General features: G+C 38.9%; 1 protein-coding gene and 1 long non-coding RNA gene across 5 annotated transcripts in view; both read left to right on the top strand.

Annotated features, from left to right (window-relative positions):
• LOC111870975 (charged multivesicular body protein 3) overlaps nt 1–11,928 on the top strand; it is a 14,719-nt gene extending 2,791 nt beyond the window's left edge. The window contains exons 3-7 of one of the 4 annotated variants that reach the window (XR_002843956.1): nt 1,414–1,593; nt 5,144–5,265; nt 6,916–7,008; nt 7,167–7,445; nt 9,576–11,928. Coding sequence is in view for 3 of the 4 variants with exons in the window: in XM_023863674.1 (XP_023719442.1) it covers nt 1,414–1,593; nt 5,144–5,265; nt 6,916–7,008; nt 7,167–7,331 (560 nt within the window). In the remaining variant the exon portion in view is untranslated. Of the gene's footprint in view, nt 1–1,413; nt 1,594–5,143; nt 5,266–6,915; nt 7,009–7,166; nt 7,776–9,252 lie in introns of those variants that run through there. The other 3 variants (XM_023863674.1, XM_023863673.1, XM_023863672.2) reach the window with 3 other exon arrangements.
• Nucleotides 11,929–14,460: 2,532 nt separating this feature from the next.
• Nucleotides 14,461–22,907, top strand: part of LOC117282826 — a 71,394-nt gene continuing 62,947 nt past the window's right edge. The window contains exon 1 of the long non-coding RNA XR_004513716.1: nt 14,461–14,667. This is a non-coding gene — a long non-coding RNA (uncharacterized LOC117282826). The remainder of the gene's footprint in view (nt 14,668–22,907) is intronic.

Genomic DNA, 22,907 nt, shown 5'->3' with positions numbered 1-22,907 from the left:
TACTTCAATGTAAATAGAGAATGATGTAAAATTAAGTTATATTAATTTTTAAGCTAAAATTGCCTGTACTTATGTATGTAACCTTTTGACTTGTTCTGTATCCAAAGGTACTAACCTGCTTAGGATTTATAGAATGTAAATAAATTCAATTCAATTCAGTACAACAATCGATCTTGCACCAACTTTCACTTGATGGAGCGAGACTTTGTGGGTTAAATATGGATTCTGTGAACACCAGTAGTGATTATTTTGCATATTTATTGTATCTCTGCAATGACACCTACAAGGACACTATAGAAACCAGTTACAAAAATGAACCCTGCTAACTGGATTGTGCGGCTGCAGGGCATGGATTACTGTTGTTTTATATGGTCTAAGCTTCATCAGTTGTGTTTCCATTCTTGCACAAGACTTTGATGCTCCAATTTCTTGAGCTAGATGTTTCAGTGATTTTCTAGGTGTATCTTCTAGTCTGGCCCCTGTCATCTGACTTCTCAGCATGCAACACTCATGCTTTTGTTTCTTTTCTATTAAGAGTCCCGTTGCTCTAAGTTTATTTGCCAAATTGTTTGTCTACCAGGAAGTCTTTCATAATAAAATTGACTTCAGAATTTTCGCTGACACTTTCCAGCAGATCTATATTTTACACATGTGTTATGCAGAAATATGCATTGCTCTGAAATATGTTGCACCATGATGTACCACACTGCTAACAAATCATAAACTCTCACGCATGAACCGCAATGCTTGCCGTGAGACATAATGCTGTCAAGCAGTCCACAAGCTAATTACGTCTCTTCATACCAAATGTTATCGGCTGTCAGGCATACTGATTCATTGGCAGCACCTCACAGCCAGTGATGCACTGGTTGCCGTGAAGTGCGGAGCTGTGAACTAGTCAGCAAAGTTAAAAAACTCCATATAGCTCCTATCACTGCTGAACATATATTATCCATAAAAATAAGTAAATCTATCCCTGTAACAGGCTGTGGAGGCCCATAGGGTTATGAGCTGTCTAGGCTTCCACATGTTTTGGACACTCGGCTGACAGATGGCGGTCAGGTTGTTAGCCTTGCGCCCTGGCAAACCCCTTTACCTCTGGGAAGATACCTGGTACTCATTTCTGTTAGAGGCTGAGTGGACCCCAGGATGATAGTGTGGCTGGAAGGATTAGGTCAATCGAAAAATCCACTGACCTCATTGATTGTCAAACCCATGATCTACCACCTTGTAGGATAGTGCCTCAACCAACTACACTGCCGTGTGCCACACTGACTGCTGTACATTCATTTATCATTCAACACACTGTAGTATTGATACTGACAGCTTTCTTAAATAACCCACTTGAAGAGAAGTTCATGGTGTTTAGGGTAAATATAATGGTAGCCAGTGTTATCTTATTTCTAATTTTAGCTATTCAGCGTGAAGAAGATAAAGTTAAACGCTCACTGAAGGAGGCAGCTAAGAAAGGTGACAAGGGAGTGTGTACAATACTTGCCAAAGAAGTCATAAGAGCACGGAAAGCAATTAGTAAGATTAATACATCCAAGGCACACCTTAACTCCATACAACTACAGATGAAGAATCAACTCGGTAAGAAGGAACTTTGTTAACAAGAATTTGGAGAGAGGTGGTCATGGAGCTTTTAGCCCCAGCATTTCCTTGGAGAAACTGAGGAAAACCATAAAAGTCTTAAGTCAGGATAACCGATAACCTGGCAGAGATTAATGCTACACCATTCTACTCATTCATTTCCTGCAAAAATGAGAATTTAGTAAAGAAGTCATCAGTTGGATCAGTAATACTGTAGTTAAGTCTCAACTTATACTTGTCCATTTTTGTGAGGTGCATGTGAGGCACAGTGATGTGAGAAGTGCTTGTCTGTTGCAGTGAAACAGCCCATTTAAGTGTTTCTTTGGGGAACAGTAGCTGCAAACACTGAACAGAGAAAAATTGTAACTAGAGGAAATCTTAAATTGGGGAACATTAATAGGCTGTTCCATATTGTTATAAGAACTCCATTTTCTGGTAGAACACATGCGTAACTCAGAAGAGATATTTTTATTGTACTTTGGTATCTTGTTGCACTGGTTAGTCATATAATTCACAGGAGCAGTCTTGGAGATGCAGCTTGTTGTGCTTAGACTGATGGTGTTCTGTATTGTCATATATATATATATATATCACTCGCTCACTCATGGAGCTGAGCCCTTCCTGAGAAGTTGCCACTTGTGCAGCTACTCAAGAATATCCCAGCATTTTATGGAAGCCCAAGGTTCATTACCATCTTCAAAAGAGCCTTCCACTGGTCCCTATCCTGAGCCAGATCAATCCAATGCATACCATCCCATTCTGTCTCTCTAAGATCCATTTTAATATTGTCTGCCCACCTATGCCTTGGTCTTCCTAGTGATCTCTTTCCTTCTGGCTTTCCCCACCAGTATCCTAAATGCATTCCTCTTCTCCCCCATTCATGCTACATGCCCTGCCCACCTCATTCTCCTTGACTTGATCATTCTAATTTTACTTGGAAAAGAGTATAAGTTATGAAGCTCCTGTCACTTCATCTCTCTTTGGTCCAACTATTCTCCTCAGCATCCTCTTCTCAAACACCCTCAGGCTCTGTTCCTCCCTTAATTTCAGAGACAGAGTTTCACCCTAATACAGAACCACAGTCAAAATTATAGTTTTGTATATTCTACATGTATTGTATAATATATGACAACACACACACATATGTATAATATATGACAATGAAGCACGCTAACAGTCTACTAACACAACAAACTGCACCTCCAAGACTGTCCTGTGTATTGTAAGAGGTATCTCTATTTAACTGATCAACTGAGTAAGCATTTATGAAGCTATTTCCTTCACTGTGTCAATAATGTGAGGCAGAGTGCAGGCTCATCAAATTTTTTAGGGCTTCAGGTCATTTTCAGCCATTCATTAGAATGTTGGGCAACAAATTGCTTTAAAAAGTTATTCTGTATATGCCACAAAAGGAAGGAAATTTGTTAGTGTAACAGCAGATTGCAGCATGGTTACAGTTTTGGAACAGTGATGAGTCGTGGTGAATGTCATAATGAGTCTTCTGTTTCCATTAAAAGCAGCCAATTTCTTGACCAATTCTGAGCAGTATCAGGTTCTCAAGGAGCTCTCTATGTAATGGAGTTGGTTATATTTCCAGTTATACTTAAGAACAGAAATGGACCCCAAGGAAATTCTCTAACAAAACCAGATATTAAAATTCAAAATGAGACTGGGAACTGTGTTTCATCAGTGAGCTTATAACATTCTGTGACTGCCATTCTCTAGTCATTGAAGTGCCTATCAGTTAACGTTCATTTGGATCTTCATTTTAGTGATTTTCAATTTGAACCCACTTTCTCTCACATAAGTAGAATTAAATCATGCATTCAGTCTGAGTGAGTCACATTTGACATGATCTTGAAATGGATTTGAAGCAAAAGGAAAGGCAGCTTATTTCCTCACAGCAGTTAAAAATTTCTCTATATAGACACGTCTGCCATATGCTACATGTTGAACAGGCCTGTTATATAAGATTTGAGGTTTTCATTTTTTTTTTTATTGCTAGTGGGGTGGGACTAAGTCCCTTTTACTGTGGCCACTTCTGGCCTATTTTACCAGCCCCAAATGATAGGTGAGGGTGAGTGTGGAGCAATTGGTGGAATGAAGGTTGACAGGGGAAACCAAAGTACTTGGAGAAAACCTGCCCCAGCACCACTTTGTCCACCACAAATCCCTTTTGACCAGACCTGGGATCTAACCCGGGCTGCCGCTGTGGGAAGCCAGCGACTAACAGCTTGAGCTATGGCGCTGAGGTTTTCATGGCGGTGACTATGAAGAAAGCAGTCTTCTATACCTGCTCTGGCCTGCTACCTGCTGGCCCACCTCCCCAGACCATTCCCCTCTCCTCTCTACTGATTTCCCATGTAACCCGTCTCCCTTCCCTTCCTGCTCTTATACAGCTGGGTTTACTCGACTGGACTCAGTCTGTTGCACCTGCTCACCCTTGTTTGCTCGCGGATTTCTTATTTTTCTTCTACCCTGAAGATGGAGGTGATACATTCCTCTGAAACGTCAGTTAACACAATATCTACATGGCACCACATCCCAGAAGATTGCTTTCTTCATACCTGTTATAGTTGCTTGTGTTCCTCTTTAACACCGCTCTTTTCCAACCCGCCTTTGTTTATATCAGCTCAGTCGGAATGGTGCTATCCCTGCTACACCTGTTTCTACCTTAGGAGAGTGTATGATGGCCACTGCAAGTTGTCCTCACAGATCAAACTAAGGAAGGTCGGTATAGGTACGGGAAACTAGCTGGGTCGGTTTGCATGAGTCTCAGGGTAGCGATGCCGAAGCAAGCGGTATTCTGGGAGTTGATCCAACGTGATGTTTATTCACTTATTGTTCTCCAAACCACACTGTTAATTTAATGTATCCTTATGCTTTAAATTATACCATGTTACATGATCTGCAAGCTATGTCTTGGAGTGTGCAAGGGTCACGTCCGTTCACTTCAGAATATGTTGAAAGTCTCCTTTTGTGGAATGGCTTGCACACCCCATGCCGGGAATTCGAAAGAATTCGAATTCTCCATGGTGTGGACATATACATGTCATCCCATCTTCCGTAAGGAAGTTTGAATGAGGCAACTCAATCATAATGGCCCTCATTCACAGGCAATTGTAACAAGTTTTGACCTGTCCTTCTCATTGACTTTCCTTTAAGGTGCATCCGGTTCCCTGTACCCGAGCTAAATTTATGACTGCTCATAAATGTCAGAACTCCGGACTCCTTGGTCCTGCCAGAATCTAGAAATTTCAACATAAAGACCGTATTGCACGTCCCAGACAATGAAATACGATATTATAGATCACAATAAAGTTCCAGTAATATCGAAACATAAGACTTTTGAAATTAAAATTACTGAGAATTAATTAGAAATAAATTTCATGATCATCTATAATTATCCAAATAAATAAGGGCTCAGACTGATTAGCGTCATCTCTTATTACCTACATTCCTGGCAAACAGGAAGTATATGGTTATTAGTGATTTTTAAATTCTGTATTGAGTTTTAATTTGTGATGTAAGTTTTTGTTTCATTGTGCAGCAACCTTGAGGGTGGCTGGTTCCCTTCAGAAGTCAACAGAAGTGATGCAGGCAATACAGTCACTGGTTCGTGTCCCTGAAGTGGCAGCTACAATGAGGGATTTATCCAAGGAAATGATGAGGGTAAAATGAAATATATTCTGTTGTGAACTACTTTTGATGATTATGCAGCATATATAAAATTTACCACTGGGTTGATCTGTGTTACTGGCTTTACATTTCTAGAAATCATATTTCAGGTCATGCTTGTACGGTATATACCGGCTCAGTACAAATGCTAGAACTTTCTGCTCAGTGTTTCTGTTTATTTCAGAGGAAGAACAGGCTTGTGGACTCATTGAGAATGTGTCCCCATTAATAACTATTAAACCAGTTGAAATATCTTCATTAAACTGTGAACATTGAAAGATTTTTGTTAAACTGTGAACATCATACCACTAAAGGATATCGTACCATCATGCATTTCATTTTCCTGCTATCAGTAATATGGACATGACAGTCATGTGAACTTCTGAAGTATAAGTGACAGTATCACTTTAAACTTTAGCAGTAATAGATATTTAAAATATATGATACCTTTATTGAGGTAATTTATTAACATAACTGTCAGCTTCTTATTAAATCTTTAGAGAATGTTAGCATTACAAACATGGTGGTGATATGAATCTTTGAGGTTACATCCAAGAAATACTGTTATCTGCTTCTTACTGGTTTGTTGCTAGGCTTACTACTCTTTAATAGTCACTGTTGTGAGAACCACAGAGCATATATATTGTCACGTGTCATGGTAACTAAAGACAGGGTTCAAATTCATAATTGGATTTATTGTATACCTGCAAATAATTATAACACTGTTCCTGACTTTCACACTTCAAAGCACTCCATGCTACTCTCTTCAGTCTGTCTCCGTTAGTCTTCATGGACTTATAACACAGGAACTATAAAAGTCTCACTAAATCACACATCCCCAATATCACTGTACTACAGCATGCATAAAGTCTTCAGACCACACGTTAAATGCTCGCGTGCTGACTTTTTGTACTCTTCTGTACTCCTCAAGCTTACTGTTTGCTTCCTGTACTCCTCCAGCTTACTGCTATCCTCTTGTTTGGGTGCTTCTGCTGTTACTATTGTAGCTTAGGAATTCTGCTCACTTATATAGCCAAGGCATAGACACGGAGCTACAGTAAACACATATCATGTGATTGCTATCCAGCCAGTCCATTGGTGCAAGGTGCACGGATACAGCAAACACGTGTCACGTGTCCACTACCTACGGTTGTGAGACGTGACTGCGGGCATGGAAAACACAGCTTCCTGTAGTGTTGCATGTTGGACCATGTTTACAGATTACAGAGCTGTTGCCTGGCAGCGCATTGATCAAATCCGTTACAATATGAATATATCTGTTCAATTTGTAAGCTTGAAGCATGAATTAATGTACATAAATTACATTATCCATACAGAACTCTTAAATGGCTGTTCTTTGAAATGAAAGCGTAAATAATTTCATATAAAACTTATGGTCTCATACTGATTACCAGCAATGTTGAAGAATGTAAAATCAATGTTTCTGCAAATCAGAGTTTTTTCTTTTCTGCTTCAAATTTAGAAGTGAGTGTGTGTGTAAGAGTGTGCAGAAAGAACAGAAAATGTTTGTATATTGATGCGGTAATAATAGAAAATTTGGTACAGTTGCTTACATGTACTAGAGAATTATGAAAACTTGATATGATATAGAAAGCTGCTCTAAAGTTGCCTCTTTTTATGCAGGCTGGGATTATTGAGGAGATGATGGAAGAAACCATGGATATTCTTGAAGACCAGGATGAGTTGGAGGAAGAGGCGCAAGAGGAGGTCGACAAGGTGAGTGTTCTTATGATTTCTGCCATGATAAGTATGAAAGTGAAAGAAAGCTAGGGGCTGTTTGTCAGTTTTGTTCTTAATTTGTTTTCTAGTATTGTGTAGAAACTTAGGCTAGTAAATATGTTATTTGCTTCAACTGTTTAATTTATGCCTTTCAGGTATTGTGGGAACTGACAGCAGGACAACTTGGGCAAGCCCCAGCAGCTGTTACTGACACTCTCCCAGCATCCGGAGTTTCGGAGGCAGCTGGAGCATCAGCTGTCCTGGAGGATGCGGAGGAACTGGAAGACATGCAGAGCAGGCTGCAGGCTTTACGCAGCTAACCTGTATTACCATTGCACTGGCTGTTCTTTTGTGGCAGGTGGGGATGGGGAAAGCTATGTTGGTCTGATTTTTGTTTTCTTTCCTGCAGTGGGGAGTGGCAGTGCTACATTCAGGTATTTTTGTATAGTGCACAAGATGTTGCTTTGTGTGGTGATGTGTCAGTTGTTCTAGATTATTCCTAAACATAGTAACAATTTATTTATTTTCTACTGATGACTTTGTTTCTGCTTATATTGCACTATTTATTTATGTATACTTGTTCAGTCACGTGCCTCTTTCAAGGCGTAAAGTATTTTTAATGAAACAATGAAATTTATATTCTTTATTGAAATATATTGATTTAAGTATGATGTCAGTTGTAAGATATATGCTTGTGTGAACATTATTTACTTGTACAGGTCTGTATGTTAATTATATAAATACATTTGTATATGTTAGAATTATGTAAACAGTATAAACAAATTTTTGTGTGGGGCATTATGACAAAAGTGGATATTCATGCTGGGAAATTAAAAGAAGTATGCTTACAAAGTATGCAGTAAAACTTCTGTATAGGTAAGTTCAGGAAGTCAGCCAGTAAAGTGACTGCCTACAAAATGGAAGACCAGGGTTTGATTCTTGTCATGCTCAAAATGGTTGTCTAGGTCCACCCAGCTTCCTATCAAGCTGACATAAGGGCTTTCATATTATGAAGAAAGGTAGTCAGAGCATTCATTTTACCACTTATTTTGGGTTTGAAAACACATGGGACCCATCCTCACTGTCTCATAACACGTCTTCATGGTATTATGCTTTGAATTTGGTAGAATGTAGAGGTTATTGCCTACCTTAAACTACTTCATTGTGTCTTTTTGGGACATAAAGTGATTCACTTTGTACACAGGTACTTTGCTGTAGAAATATTTTATTGTCATTCACTGTCTTGATATAATTTGATATTTGTGATACCAGATAGCATCCATTAGCAAAGGGATGAACAGACAATGTCCCAGTGTATGAGTATTTGTGTGAGGTATAGACAGCTCATAAAGGAACTGCTCATACTTACATGGTTCAAAATTTGCTTGTGTAGAGTTGAATTTCCCAGCTTCTGCATATGCAGAGAAATGGCCTTGTATTGTGCATGTGAAAACATGTCTTTTCATTAATAAGAAAATGCTGGAAGCTGTAGCATCACAGTGTATGTGAACACATACTGCTGTCTTGTTCTTTCATCAGCATGGAGTGCTAGAGTACCAGGAACTTAATTCTATCTAATATGCTCCTCTGTCTTCACTAAATGACTAGACTACAGGAAGTGTTCAAGTTTCATATGCCAGAATATGAAGGTGTTACTAAGCAGTAGATTTCCTGTGATATGGTTTATGTGTGTGTGATATTCTCCAGAGATTGAACTTGAGTTTTAAAATTCAAACACCCTGGTTCCTGTGATAATGACATATTACAGTTATTCTGAGGCATTGTCATGTTTCTATGTGGCACTAGCTTTCCTTTTCTTGGGGTGGGTGAGGGGGGTGCAAGTTGTGATCATGTATTTGTCTTACACTGTTACGTTTCTAAAGTCTTGAGTTCTCCTTCATGAAATTGAGCAATTACTTACGGGGTCTGACAGTAAAGTTTGCAAACTCATCTTGGTAAAAGTGCTACATACCTCATTGCAGAATGTTACTGTGGTTGCCAGCAAAGTACTTCCCTTAGGACGCTGTGTACTGATGCCAGCTCCTAGTCCACCTTCCAAAGCAATTTTGGAACTGGTTTTGCGGAATGGTCTTCATATTACTCCAGACATCAGCAATATCACCAAAATTCAATATTCCCTTTATCTTCAGGAACAGAAAAAGTCATTGGGGGCTAGATCCGGTCAATAGGGAGGGTGTTTCAGCACAATTACTTGTTTACTAGCTAAAAACTCCCTTGCAGACAGTGGTCTAATTCAAGCTCGGACATTCTCATGATGGCACACCAAAACATCTCAGACAATAATAGATGCCACACAGAAAGAGACTGCCATAGATCAACAACAACACAGCTGTGAAACGTTGATATGCCAACATCATCAAACCATACTGAGGTTTCTGTCCACTGCTGCCATGGCAAGCACACGGTGGTGAGTTTGCGAACTTTATAGTCAAACCTAGTATATTTAGCTGGTACCTGGTTTGAAGATTGGGTTCCATCTGTGATGTTTGTAGCTTTCCACACTGTTTCCAGCCAATGACATGCTATTCTTTTTTCCTTTTCAGTAATTCATATGCAGATGCTTTGATGGCCCAAGCAACACACAGTTAACTTGAGTGACCGATACATGCCTTTGCTTGTAGTGCATCACTTGATACTGATATAACATGCACATAGCTGCACATCTTAGGCAGATGAGTGATGCACTTTCAGTGGATTAAACCATCCACACTGAGTACTTTTTGGGCTAGTTTAGAATAAAAAACTGTTAAGGGCCATGAGAAGAATGGTGGAGTTATGTCTCTGCTCCCCCACATGTCTTCATGTTGTAATGATTCATTAATTAAGCAGAGGGACAGCTTTTGGAGGGGACATTTAAGGGCCATATATTTCCATTTGTAACATGACTTAATATAATCTAACCTGAGCAAAGTACCACAAAGTAGTGACATATGATGACCACAGAAGAGGATAAAGGAACAGTTCAGTTAGTTCTGTAATAGGATTTTGGTCCAGTCAGTGTGACAGCAGAAGAATAAGGAGATTTACTCTGGATATTTCTGAAATTTCTCACAAGTACTTGTTTACTGTATTTTACATATTCCATGCAGTTTTTGTTATAGTAGCAGATGCACAGTGACTGGACCAAATTTATGAAAGGTACACATAAGTATGAATCTGAGCAAGTTTTTTTTTTCATGCTGATAAATTAATACATGAAAATTTATACATGTATGTATCTCACAATTCCTGAGATAAGGATGGAGGTTGAATTGAAGATGGTTATGAAAGTACGGTGATCGAAGCTGAATTTGTGAAACCGACAATCAAATATGATTCTTGCACCATGATGTGTGTTGAATGGTCTAAATTAATTAATTTCTCATACAACTGCATCGATCAGAGCATCATGTGTGCGCAACAGGCACAAACTTATGTAACAGAAAACAAAGATAAGAAGTTACATAACACTGTTTTAAATTCTGTGTACAAAGAAGTAATTTGGTATATACTGTTATTTTTAAGACATAAAAATGTTGAAGACTGTAAATCTATGAGAACATTGTGTTTTATTCTAATAAAATAATGTAGTGGGTATTTGTAGGTACTGAAACAGGAAAATTTATTTGTGATTGTTGTATTTATGTGTTTGCTTGATTGTCATAAGTTTATTTGCTTTTCTGAATAATTTTTACATTAAGTTTATTCCCAGTATGATTGTACATAATATTTAGCTGTTCAGTGTAAGTAATATTTCTTTTCTGCCTTCTGAGAACTGAACTTCTATTGTTTGAAAGTGACAAGCAGAATCTTAGATTTCAGCAGCTCTTATATATTATATTATGTATAATTTTAGTATCATGATGTTTTATTCATATATTTTTTGAGAATTAAAATGTTTAAAATATTGATTTACTGTCAGTTTGTTAATAATAAGCTTCTTTTGGCTGGTCCAGAATAAGTAGATTCTATTTGTTTGTTGCAGTTATTTTGCATCACGATGTGACTAATCAGCAGTTCTTAAATATATTAGTGCTCAGGTTGGTAGAAAACAACGAAACTCCATTTAAGGTTTCTCTGGGGAGCAGTAGATTTGATGACTAAACTTAGGATACTCATGGAGTAGATTTAATGCTTTATACTATTGACTTGGGAGCACTGGAGTGGAATGGCTAATAAGAAAAGTATTAAATTGAGGAATATTAAAGATGGGTTCAACTTAAGCTTATTTTATTCGTGTATAATTTTAATGTACATTTGAAATGGTTGTGTTGAGGTAATTGTCTGATTATGGTGGAAAACAAAATTTTTATGTAAATAGTGGATTTTTATGTGTTAATTGTGAGAGTGACAATTCTTTATTCACATGGTGTTATGGTTTAAGCCCTCATACTCAAAAAAAATGTTCTTGTCTTCACCAATAAACATGAAAGTTCTTATTTTTCAGGACTTGTCCTGAAATTAAGCTAATTGGTGAAATGCATTAGTTTATAGATTTCAAGGTGTATAGAATGACAGGGTATATATAGAAAAGAACTGTCAGACTTTTTTGATTTGGTTCATCCTGGTCCATCACACTAGCAATATTGTAACAACACAGCGCGACCCAAACAGCAACAGGACGACACAAAAAATCCAATTCTCCAAACAACGGAACTACAAGGTGGTAGATGCTTGACTTCCTTCAAAGAGAAGAAATAAAAAGGACACAGACTAATTTGGTTTGAAAATTAACAAAATCTTCTTAAACATAATGATTGTAATTTATAAGTATTTTAACATATTAGTACTCATCGCTGTAATTGTTAAAATATTAGATCTTATATTCATTGTATTATGATAACATTGTATGTATATATTAATATTCACAAAACATTGTAAAAAATATTGTAATAGTGGTTTATAATTGTATTGATATCCTTCTGAAAATGGTCTATAAGACCGAAACATGTCAAGGATAAAAGATTAAAAAGGAAAAAAAAAACCTTTTTCAGTCTCAATGGACAGTGTTAATTAACCTTTATAAAACTGTCATACTGTATTATGATAGTTCAGTGTCACTCTTTATGATCAAGAGATGTTGATACTGTGCACAGTATTCGCATTATACACTGAGTAAGAAGATTCCTGTATGGGCTCCTGTCTGCCAATGCTTATGGGGAACCAAGTTCTATATATTTNAAACTTACAGGTCACATTGGACGGAGTGATTTATATTTGCAAGTTCTATATATTGTATTCTGTGTATAAATTATGGTAGAATCATATCTGTTCAGCACTAATCATTACTGAAGTGTGAAGGCTCTTCTTACCACTGTATTGTATATTTTAGTGCCATTCAGACACCATGGAGACATAAAATGGTTGCTATTTTGACAAAATATGTTTTCCTGAAATTGATTGGTTCTAATTTGAGGGAACAGTTTAATTAATAATTATCATCATCATAATAGGGGATCAAAGATGCACTATTATAATAGTGCATCTTTGATCCTTATTACACTGCTCCCATTTGTACTGTTTTTATTAGCAGCTTTATGTAAATGTTGCATGTTACAGATTTATTATTCACACCATCTTTGCTGACAGTTCACAGTGAGGAGGTGTTCAGTTCTTCACAGTAGTATTATTTGACAAATGCCGAATATTTTGTATTTATAATAGAGTAGAGAAGAATAGAGTTGATTTTCTTTTGATGATTTTGAGATGGTTTGGATACAGGAGTGAACTCCCCCCCATAAAATTCATGAATCTGCATTGCAAATAACACCAGGTGAGGGGTCACTGGCTTTAAAACTTAACAATGCTTTCTGTTCCTTATTGTCCTTCGTTGAAGTATTTGTTGGCAGTAGAAAAAATGTGATGAATTTAATACATTCATATAGCTCAGGCTTTAGAAGCTGTGCACAGAAATAATTTTAGTATTGTAACCAAAGTAAAGGAATTAGCTACTAGCACTGAAATGTAACAATAAAATTGTTAGAATACTTGTAGTTTTAGTGGTTGTGACTTTATTGCATACATTTAATAGGACATTACAAAAGTACATTATCCAAACACCAAACTTGAGTAATATTAAAACTGGTGAAATTAGTGTCAGTTCAATGTTTTGACCATCACAGTGTTCGAAAGAATGAAAATCTCAAGTGTATTATCATAGTGTTCAGACTTCAGTAAAGCCACAGTAGTAGGCTGGAGTCATCAGTAACAATCTTCATACTTAACAGAAGTCCAAAAACTCATGCATAATGAAGCTGAAAGTAAAGATTGATATTCTTTTTGCCATTCAGGGTATTTTTATTTCATAATTTTCTTCCAGCTGACACACCTCAACCCTGAAGATTGAGGTAGGATGTACTTCCAAATCATCAGCCTCATCAGTCGCAAGCATAAAGTGTATCAGTCTAACCACAATTAACATACAAAGAAGTGTCTTGTGCAGTTTATTCCTCTTGTTACTTTCTTTGCTTAGATTTGAATATTTTCCTGAGCACTTTCTTCTCAAACATCTCAATTGGTATATTTTAATCTTTACACATTTAGGCAGGAGAAAGGATGACAAAAAATATTAAAGTGAATGGTAGCAAGCATCATAGGCGGGATAGGTCAGTTGGTATAGTATAGTTGGTTCAAATCCCAAGAGATTTTTGTCTTCTCCACAATCTCCAGAATGTCTGGGGCCCACCCAGACTTCTACCCAGTGGGTACTGGGGCTGAACGTGACCACTCAGTTTCATCTAGTGCTGAGGTCAAGACTGTAGAGCTCTACTTCCACTTCCCTATATGTCTTCATGACATAGTGTGTAATTAATTAAACTCTGGGTCAGCTTTACTTATACCTTAGGTAGGAAGGATTTCCAAATTTAATCTGCTCTTAACTTTCTGAATGAAATTTTGATTTCCAGTTGTTTGACTTTGCCACATTTCTTTTGAAAGTCATGAGCAGAAAATGGCCAGATATTCCAGATTTTATAAAAATTCAATAATTTAAGTTGAATGTAGGCTCTGAAAAAAGGAACTGGAGCAATTAAATGGCAATTTTCTAGATTGGGGCCGCTATTTCCTTGAAATAGCTCCACAATTATCATCACGTGCTCATGAGGCCGACTGCACCCCATTCCAGACCCACTACTCAGAAAAAAATTTTGTAGAGCCGGCATTCAAACCTGGACCTCTGGATCTGTAGCCAGGAACGCTGACCGGTAGAGCATTGAGATGTCACGTTTTTAAAAATTTCAGTGCTTTATGTATAACTCTGAGCAATAAATAAAAGAGTGCAATTGTTGATAGTTCGATAAGTATTGGACCGATTAGTCGATATTTAAATACAACTGGCGATTAATTAGTCGATTGTGTTCGGCAATGTTTTTAACTGCTGTATGATGTAAGAGGGCAGCACACGAAAAATCATGGATTAACTGGACTAATCCATGCTCTAATGCCCTAGTGGTTAGCACTCTAGGCGCCATCAACGCGTGATTTTAAAATGGTGGGCGCGTTTCAGTTGCGGTTGATGAACAGAAACTTTTCTTACGTTTTCTGATTGTGAAAAAACGGATTGTGCTGTATTTATTCTAATAATATGTTGCGTAGGTTTAATGTATTGTGTGTGCAGTGGCTGAAAGTGGCAAGCCGAGGCGTACTACAACTGGACAGGTAATGAAAATTTCGCTCTTGTATTTTGTAATCAAAAGGTTAATTTGATGCAACCTGTAGAATTATGAGCGTTCCTGATTCCAAGGGAGTTATTAACAGTCTTCTCTTGGCTTGAGAGGTTTAAGAGTGACAATAAGAACTTTTGTTTTAGGATATATTAAATAATTTCACGGTGAACAGTATAAGGAGTAGATATGTTTCTGACATAAAGTACTGGATGTTGGGTAGATGTAAGACTAAAATTTAGTCTGGTTTTCATTACACAGGATATTCATAAATTAATTCTCATTTCGGAACAAACAGCTTACTGCGAGGTAGTGATTATGCAAAATTAACAAATCCAGAATATCTCAGGATATGAGGAAATGAAGATCGACTTGTCCATGACACGCGAGCGCGGCCTTCCCCGTTCCTGGCTACTTCGTTGATCTGATATCTGATACGACTGAAGCAGAGATTTCCCTCACCACCTCCCACCAACCACTCCCAACAACGAAATGCGAAAAAGAGTTGCTGCCACGGTGTTAGTTTGGGTTAAAATGGACATTGAAGATTACTCTGTTCTATGATGTGACGCTGTTTAGTTTGGCAGATGTGAACGCGTGTTTCATAAGCGCCTGCTGCCTCCATCTTCAGGGTATCTACCCAGGTTGGTATCTATTTATCGAACTACATGGCGTCTCGTCCCAGAAGAGGATAACCTTCACAGTTATTGTCATTAGAACTTTAAACTGGACAGACGGGACAATAGGCCAATTGGTGGCCACCGTGTCGAGTGCACCCAACTGGACTCCACCCCCCACCCCCTCAAACTATGCGAATTTTATTTTTTTAGTTTTACTGCAGCAGTGTAGAGGGGGACGCTGTAGCGTAGTTGGTTGAGGGATTGTGCTTCAAGCCGGAAGGTCGCGGGATCGAATCCCGATGAGGTGGATTTTTTCAATTTACCTAATCTTTCCAGCCGCACTATGACCCTGGGGTCGACTCAGCCTCTAACAGAAATGAGTACCAGGAATATTCTTGGGGGCAAAGAGCGGACGGCGCGTTAGGCTAACAACCTCACCGCCATCTGTTAACCGATTGTCTAGACAATTTGGGAACCTCAGCATCTAACAACCCTATGGGCCTCCACGGCTTGTTACAAGGGATACCTTTATTTACTTTACTTTTACAGCAGAGTAGATATTCCATACAAACTGGTGGTTTCAAAGATAGGACTGAAGAAACGGGAGTACAGTGAATATTACGGACTAGTGCGACAGATAGGTCTTAATGAACAGCAAGTGAAAGCGCATGAAACTTCCCCCTAAACAAGGTTTATTTACGTTACACACAATTAAGAATAATGCGGTATGTGAACCAATCTTCGGCCTTTTTTTATTGCTACTGGGGTGGGACTAAGTCCCTTGTACTGCGGCCATTTCTGGCCTATTGTACCAGCACCAGATGATAGGTGAGGGTGATTGTGGAGCAATTGGTGGAATGAAGATTGGCAGGGGATACCGAAGTACTCGGAGAAAACCTGCCCCAGCGCCGCTTTGTCCACCACAAATCCCACTTGACCAGACCCGGGATCGAACCCGGGCCGCCTCGGTGGAAAGCCAGCGACTAACCGCTTGAGCTATGGCACGCCCTATCTTCAGCTTAGTCTGTTACTAACCAAGACAATGCAGCGAGAAAGTGACAGTCTTTTTATATATTCATTATTTTCTTGTCAATTCCATAATTTTTGTTTAATGAAAATCTCATTCAGTTTGGATAGCACATAATATGTGGAATCCAAGTGCTTGCGGGATGCAGGAGTGAAGATTATAGCCAGTCGGTCCATCTCAGAGCTCTGCTGGTATCAGACTAGTGTCCGGTTATGTCAAGTAATGAACGACAACGTGTCACTTCTGGATTATCAGTCGCAGTTTCATACAAACAGATAGGGCGTTATCAAGGTCCAATCGGTAATGTCCTCTTTAAAAACAATGAATCTATTAACTGACAATAACGAGTAGGCAATACGAATTTGTTTAGCATTTACAAAGAGTGAGTGGAATGTTCAAGTCATGTGAAAATGATGTGATTGATTTCTGATGAATGGTAAAATAGAATAAACAGTTGTAACGCCAATCTACACCGTCGTAAGAATCTCAGATATCCTTAAACTGTTAATTTAAAGTAAAATTTTCGGGTGAATTCGTTCCTTTTGATGTGACACATTATTTGAACGGCCAATGTTGTATTGTTCACACAATTGGAAATGAAGATCAGACTATAATGGGAGACTGCTCAGTGAAGAAACTCCCACACAAAACACAGTACTGCAAGAAGGGACCCAAATGCAAGCACAAAGAAAGCAGACTGGAAGTGTTCCATTGTCATGGCAGTGTATTCACTGTTGGGCGCCTCGAGGACCTTGTCTGCTCTCAGAGTTGCCAAAAACTTCAGATCCTTCCACCAAAGATTCATGAGACCAGCTTCTATGACGTGGCTGATAACCGCGTTAAACTTCTCGAGTAACAAGCTACCTTTCTGTACTGTCATTGTTACGGACTGCAGAGAAAAAGTCTGCTTCAGGTGACATAGATGTGACTTGCCATTGGAGTCAATATATTTATGGCCTTCATCGTATTCAGTGCTGTATCTGGAACACAGGACCGCGAAGTTTCCTTCGTAAGCCAGCCGGCGAAAGCACAAGGACATGTCAGGGCAAAGAGTATGGCGCCAATAGCGAGAACTAGTCAGCTCTGGCAGAACAGTATCAACTGTCGTTGGGATTCCCAGCTCCATTTCAGATTCTAATAGTTCTTCCACTGTGGATATCTCGCGTTCGAGCCCAGGATCAATGAGAAAAGATGTTAGGAATGTCTGGTATACCGAATTGAGTGCCAGACTGTACATAACCCACAGTAGGAAGCTCACTCTGATTATAGTCTTTTCGGGACTTTTGTCGTACGCTGAAACTCCGAGAATTATAGCCCAAAGGTTGAGGAAACATTTAGAGATAGATGTGCAAGGATGTTGCACGTTTCCTTGCATGTTGTATAACATTACTGAAACCCAAATCAGGGTGGAGTAGATTACATAGACAAGTATGAAAACCAGCCACAGGCTGACATCGAATACTCTGGATAAACTCATCCAGTGTGGGAACGGTTTAGGGCACGGGATATACCACAGAGTTTCATCGAAGATGTAAGGCATGCTGCATTCAAACCCATTGCTTAGGTGACATACGTAATACAAGCCACATACTGCCACTTCAGAGTTGCCACTGAGAACTTGGCCTAATATCCCAGTCCACGAGCCGTTCTTCAGAGGTCTTCCCCACAAATCATCCCCAACTGGGAGGGGTTGAAATGTCACGGATATATTTGTTGCTGCAATCATCGTTTTTAATAGACTAAATTCGAGACCGTCATTGAAAATAATAGCGTCTTTGTGTTTCCCATTGTTCATATCTTGGTTAAAAAATGGGCTGTAAGCGAAAGCAGAAACTCGAACTGGACATCCACGCAAATCACTTGGAATTTTCTTCCCAAACAAAGGAATTTCATGTAAGAAACCTTCTCTATCTTCTCCATCCAAAACCCACGTGTTTATGAGAATGGCTCTTTTAACCTGACCGCAGAGGTTTGATAATTGGTAAGGAAACCACGTGAACACTTCCAATAGAGGGATGGGCAGTTTTTCACTTACCTGCCTCTTGCTAGATTTATTGTGACTCTCATTCCCATTACACTGAAACTGAATGTTTTGAGCAGGAATCAAAATGACGGCATTCACTATTTTCCAGTTCCACAGCTCAGTTAAAATCTCCTCTACAACAGCATTGACATTTCTTGAAAAGAAGTAGCATTGTTCCACTGCCACGACGAATTTGGCTCGTGGATTCCACTCGGCCAGTTCTTTCAGTGCCGTGAGCTTCTCTCGTATTTCTCGTATCAAGTCTCGTGCCTGTAACGAGAAGATGTAACTGCTGTGTTTGCTGCGTGTGCCGTGTCTAAATTCATCGCATATTTGCCTATTGCAGAGTACTAGAGGCCACAGCTCCTGCTGGTGCAATTCTTCCAGCGGCGAACTAAGGAAAGCAAGTTCAGCAGAAATTGAGCTGGAAACATCGTCGGTTTTCGTCAGGAACTTGCGTTGGAACTGAAGATTATTTCTATATTCGTTATAGCTCTTTGAGAAGATCAAGGTTTCTCCTGGGGTGAAATGTCGCAGCGCAATGTCATTCAAACACTTGGCGAGATGACTCCGGGCTCCACTAAATATCTCCACAATTGCAGTAATTAACAGAACTTCAGATATTTCCATTTCGAATAATTATCAGGATTGTTACGTAAGTTATGTGTAATGGATCTCAAGTCTGTTCTGTGGGTGCTAATAAGCGTGTCTTGTACTTTCGTTGTTCTCAAAAGCAGCGGCTAGACAACACTTCATTTAGAAACCTAGAATTCTTTAAAGTTTTGCCCGCATTTATGTAAATATATAACTCGTCCACATGGCATTAATGCAGAATGTTCTCTTTTATTGATGAATCAAATTTTGTTGCTGGCCACTGGATTATTAATACGAAATGAAGTGTGCCCCCATCCCTTAGGCGTCACATGATTATGTGAAATTGTGGGATTGATGTTCGAATTTGAAATGTAACGAGCATACCCTTTCTACTAGCACATTTTAAGGGTTTGATTGTCTGCTGTATGAGAAATGAATACTTATCATTCTTCTAATGAACGGTGTGAAGTGGTCATGAATCAGTCGATCCTTTCGAGGCAAATTACTTTTCTTATACAATTTATTTCCCCATGGTATAAATGAAATCTTACTGGGAGTTCAAATTATGGTATGTGTCAGGTACTGGTGGAAAATAAATGTCCTAATAATCAAAAGAGGGTCGGCTCGTTTAAATGAGTTTAACCCAGCTCGATAATAAGCTAACATATAGAACCCATTCCCACACACACACTCAGATATTTTAGTGGGATATATACTTACCGTGACACATTACGTATTATTTTTACTGCATATAAACATTGATGAATATTATATCGCCCCAACTTTCGGGCTAACAAGTTATAACGTACATTTAGCTTATCAGTGGCATAGAAGGCCACATGAAGTTTATGTGTGAAGCAATTAATGTATGATACATCAGAGAACTAAAGAGAGTAATGATGAATATTGTCATGTGTACGAGTGACTGTAGACGGGGCTTGGATTGGTGACTCGATTTTTCGACCACTTTCAAATGATAAATATAAATTATAACGCTCTCGCTAATTCATGTACTCGTCTTCTCACTACAGCACGCACCAAGTCTTTTTATTCTGTCGTGTCTACACCAATCGTTGCTTGGTAGAGACTTTTAACAGTTGAGGTTCCCCTTACTCTGGGTTCCGGAACTATCCCCGTGCTTCAGCTACCAGCTTCTAACAGTTACAGCTCACGACGACTGAACTGCAATAATCCTCTAACTGAATGATCATCAGTTCACTTTACTCCACTGTACTCCAATCAACTCAACTGAACCGCTCCACTAATTGTCCTGCTTATAACATGAAGACACAAATCGCACAGATAACACCATTTCCATTGTTATATCCATGGTTCCTTGTGCCACCATCGGCGCGGACCAAGCGGAAAACACCGTCCTCTAGTCAATCCATGGGCGTGCTGGCTGTTGTCTAGCAACGGCTGTTGTCTCGTTTTTTTTTTTTCACGGTCCTTGCCTAACAACGGTTATATACGACACAGTACGAGCATATTCCCGCTTTAAAGCTTATCTGATCACACCGTGTAGTTTCATTTACAGAATGTTGCACTATAGACAATATTTTAGATTCTTTTTTGCATTGAAAGTGGACGGAGACCTCAAATTTTGCTGCATTAACGCCATCTGAGAGTAATGGGTTATAACTAAACCCCGCCGAAACAAAGGTTCGGTTTTTTTCTTTTTTAGTTTTGAAACGTGTACAATAAGATGTCCACTACACGCTTCAAACATTTCTGATCGTCAGGTTAAAATATGCAGTATTCACGATACCCCGATGATTGTTGCAGAACTTTGCACAAAACTTAATGAAAATAAATCTATTATAATGAATTTCCACATATTGTTATAAATGTTGCAAGGATGGCGAAGATATTGGGATATATTAAACTTCATAAATAGGTCTGCGATTATAGGTTTATAATACAATGGAGGGATATACACTTGCAATAATTGAGTAAGGCTATATTTTCATTCATTCATTCATTCATTCATCAGTGGTTCTACAGCCTTTGTTGGGCTCTGGCCTCTTATTCTGTTTCATGATCTTTTATACACAGACGGTAGGACTCCTCGAACTAGTAATCACCCCGTCGCAGAGCCGCTACCTACACACAGGACAACACAAACACAGAATAAACGCACACACAGACATCCATCCCTTCAGTGTGATTCGAACCCACGATCGCAGTGTTCCAGCGAGCGAAGACGGTTCATGACTTAGACCACGCGGTCACTGTGATATGCTGCAAGGATATATAGTGTATATTGAACAGGCATGATGCCTCTGCACCTCAGGGGAATATGAAATGTTGAAAATCGAAATGCCCTCGATCTCAGTACTTTAAACCAGGTGTAAATTGTTTTAATTCACGGATCTTATATTAAACACCTTTCCCTATTGCAATGAAAATATTCCTCAGACGTTAAAGATCGATAGACCGGGCTGAAGTAGCATCATCTGTAATCACGTTGGTTATGCAACGCGCACGGCTAGGGCTGTCTCGTTGAACACACGCACACTTGCCAATCCTTTCACAGAAGCCGAAATTATTCACGTCTACTCATCATGACTTAATTATTTGTCCATGTCGTAGGAAGGAAAACGCGTCCTGATGAAGTATAACATACATGAACGGATGTCAGACTAGGCTGAACAAAAAGATATCTTCCGTTTTTCTTTGGAATGGTTAAATCACCTTCATTACTCCGATTTCGAGCTTGACAGTTAAACATTTCCTTTCACGCAATGAGAACTGTATTTGTCTTCGTGTTATTTCATTTCGACAGCTGAAATGCGGTAAGTTGGTTCAACCGGTAAACCTTCTGACTTGTATTCAGGAGGAGACGGCCCGAGGCCCGAATGTCTGCTGGGGCCCCGAATATTCTGACTGAGGTGTTTCGTAATTCTCCCCAGTCCCCCAAGGCAAACATAGGAACAAGACCCTATATTATTCCTGTATTAGGAATCGACCCCTTCCTTCCATACCCTTTCAGGTTCGTTATTCATTCAGTGATTCGATGCTACGTAGTCAGAGGTGCTGATGGAGTCGTTAAATGAACTACAAATAAATAAATAATTCTTCAGTAAAATACTTCTTATAAATTTACATTCTTCCTTGGGGGCACGCCGCACAGACACTGTGCTACGAGCCGGAATGCCGCGTATTGTATTCCCGATGCAGTCATTGGATTTTTCAATTGACCTAATCTTCCCATCCGCACTATGGCCCTGGTGTCGACTTAGCCTCTAACAGAAATGAGTACTATGAATCATCTTTGGGGTAAAGGGCGGCCGGCGAGTAAGGCTGACAACCTCACCGCCATCTGTGTGGAGACTGTTTAGAAAATGTGGGAGCCTCGACGTCTCACAAACCTATGGGCCTCCACGGCCTGTTACAGGGATAATTTTACGTTTTTTTTTTACCTTTTACATTCTTGATTTACATTTACTGTTACTAATGATAATGACCAAGATAACGTGTTAATTCGAATTTCGGCCGGGACACCAGCCATGCTGAGGGGTTTTTGCGTTTTTAATTATTCCTACCATGCCATGAGGCTGGGATAATATTCCAAACAGTTCACGATTTCTTCCTTTCAGATACTTTCGAATTCATTATTCACAAATCATCTTATAAAAAATGCAAAATAATTGCGTTTATAATAATTATTTATAAGATAAATATTTTTATGTATTATTATTATTTTTATTATTAGTATCATCATTTTCCACGGTGGTTGTACGCCTGTTTAAGACCCAAAGACTTAACTTATAGTCTATTGTTTTGACAAATTCCACATCCGGTAGGTCATCTGACTAACTCATGGATCTATGGAATGCTATGTATGTATGTATGTATGTATGTATGTAACAAATAACAACAATGATTCTTACTTAATCCATACAGTGGTCGTTATGTATATAAGATGTTATTAAAATTATTAAAATGTAAGAATATGTATATATATATAT

The sequence above is a fragment of the Cryptotermes secundus genome, unplaced genomic scaffold, assembly GCF_002891405.2.
Source record: "Cryptotermes secundus unplaced genomic scaffold, Csec_1.0 scaffold1044, whole genome shotgun sequence".
Classification (NCBI taxonomy): domain Eukaryota; kingdom Metazoa; phylum Arthropoda; class Insecta; order Blattodea; family Kalotermitidae; genus Cryptotermes; species Cryptotermes secundus.
This window is presented reverse-complemented; position numbering and strand designations above follow the sequence as displayed.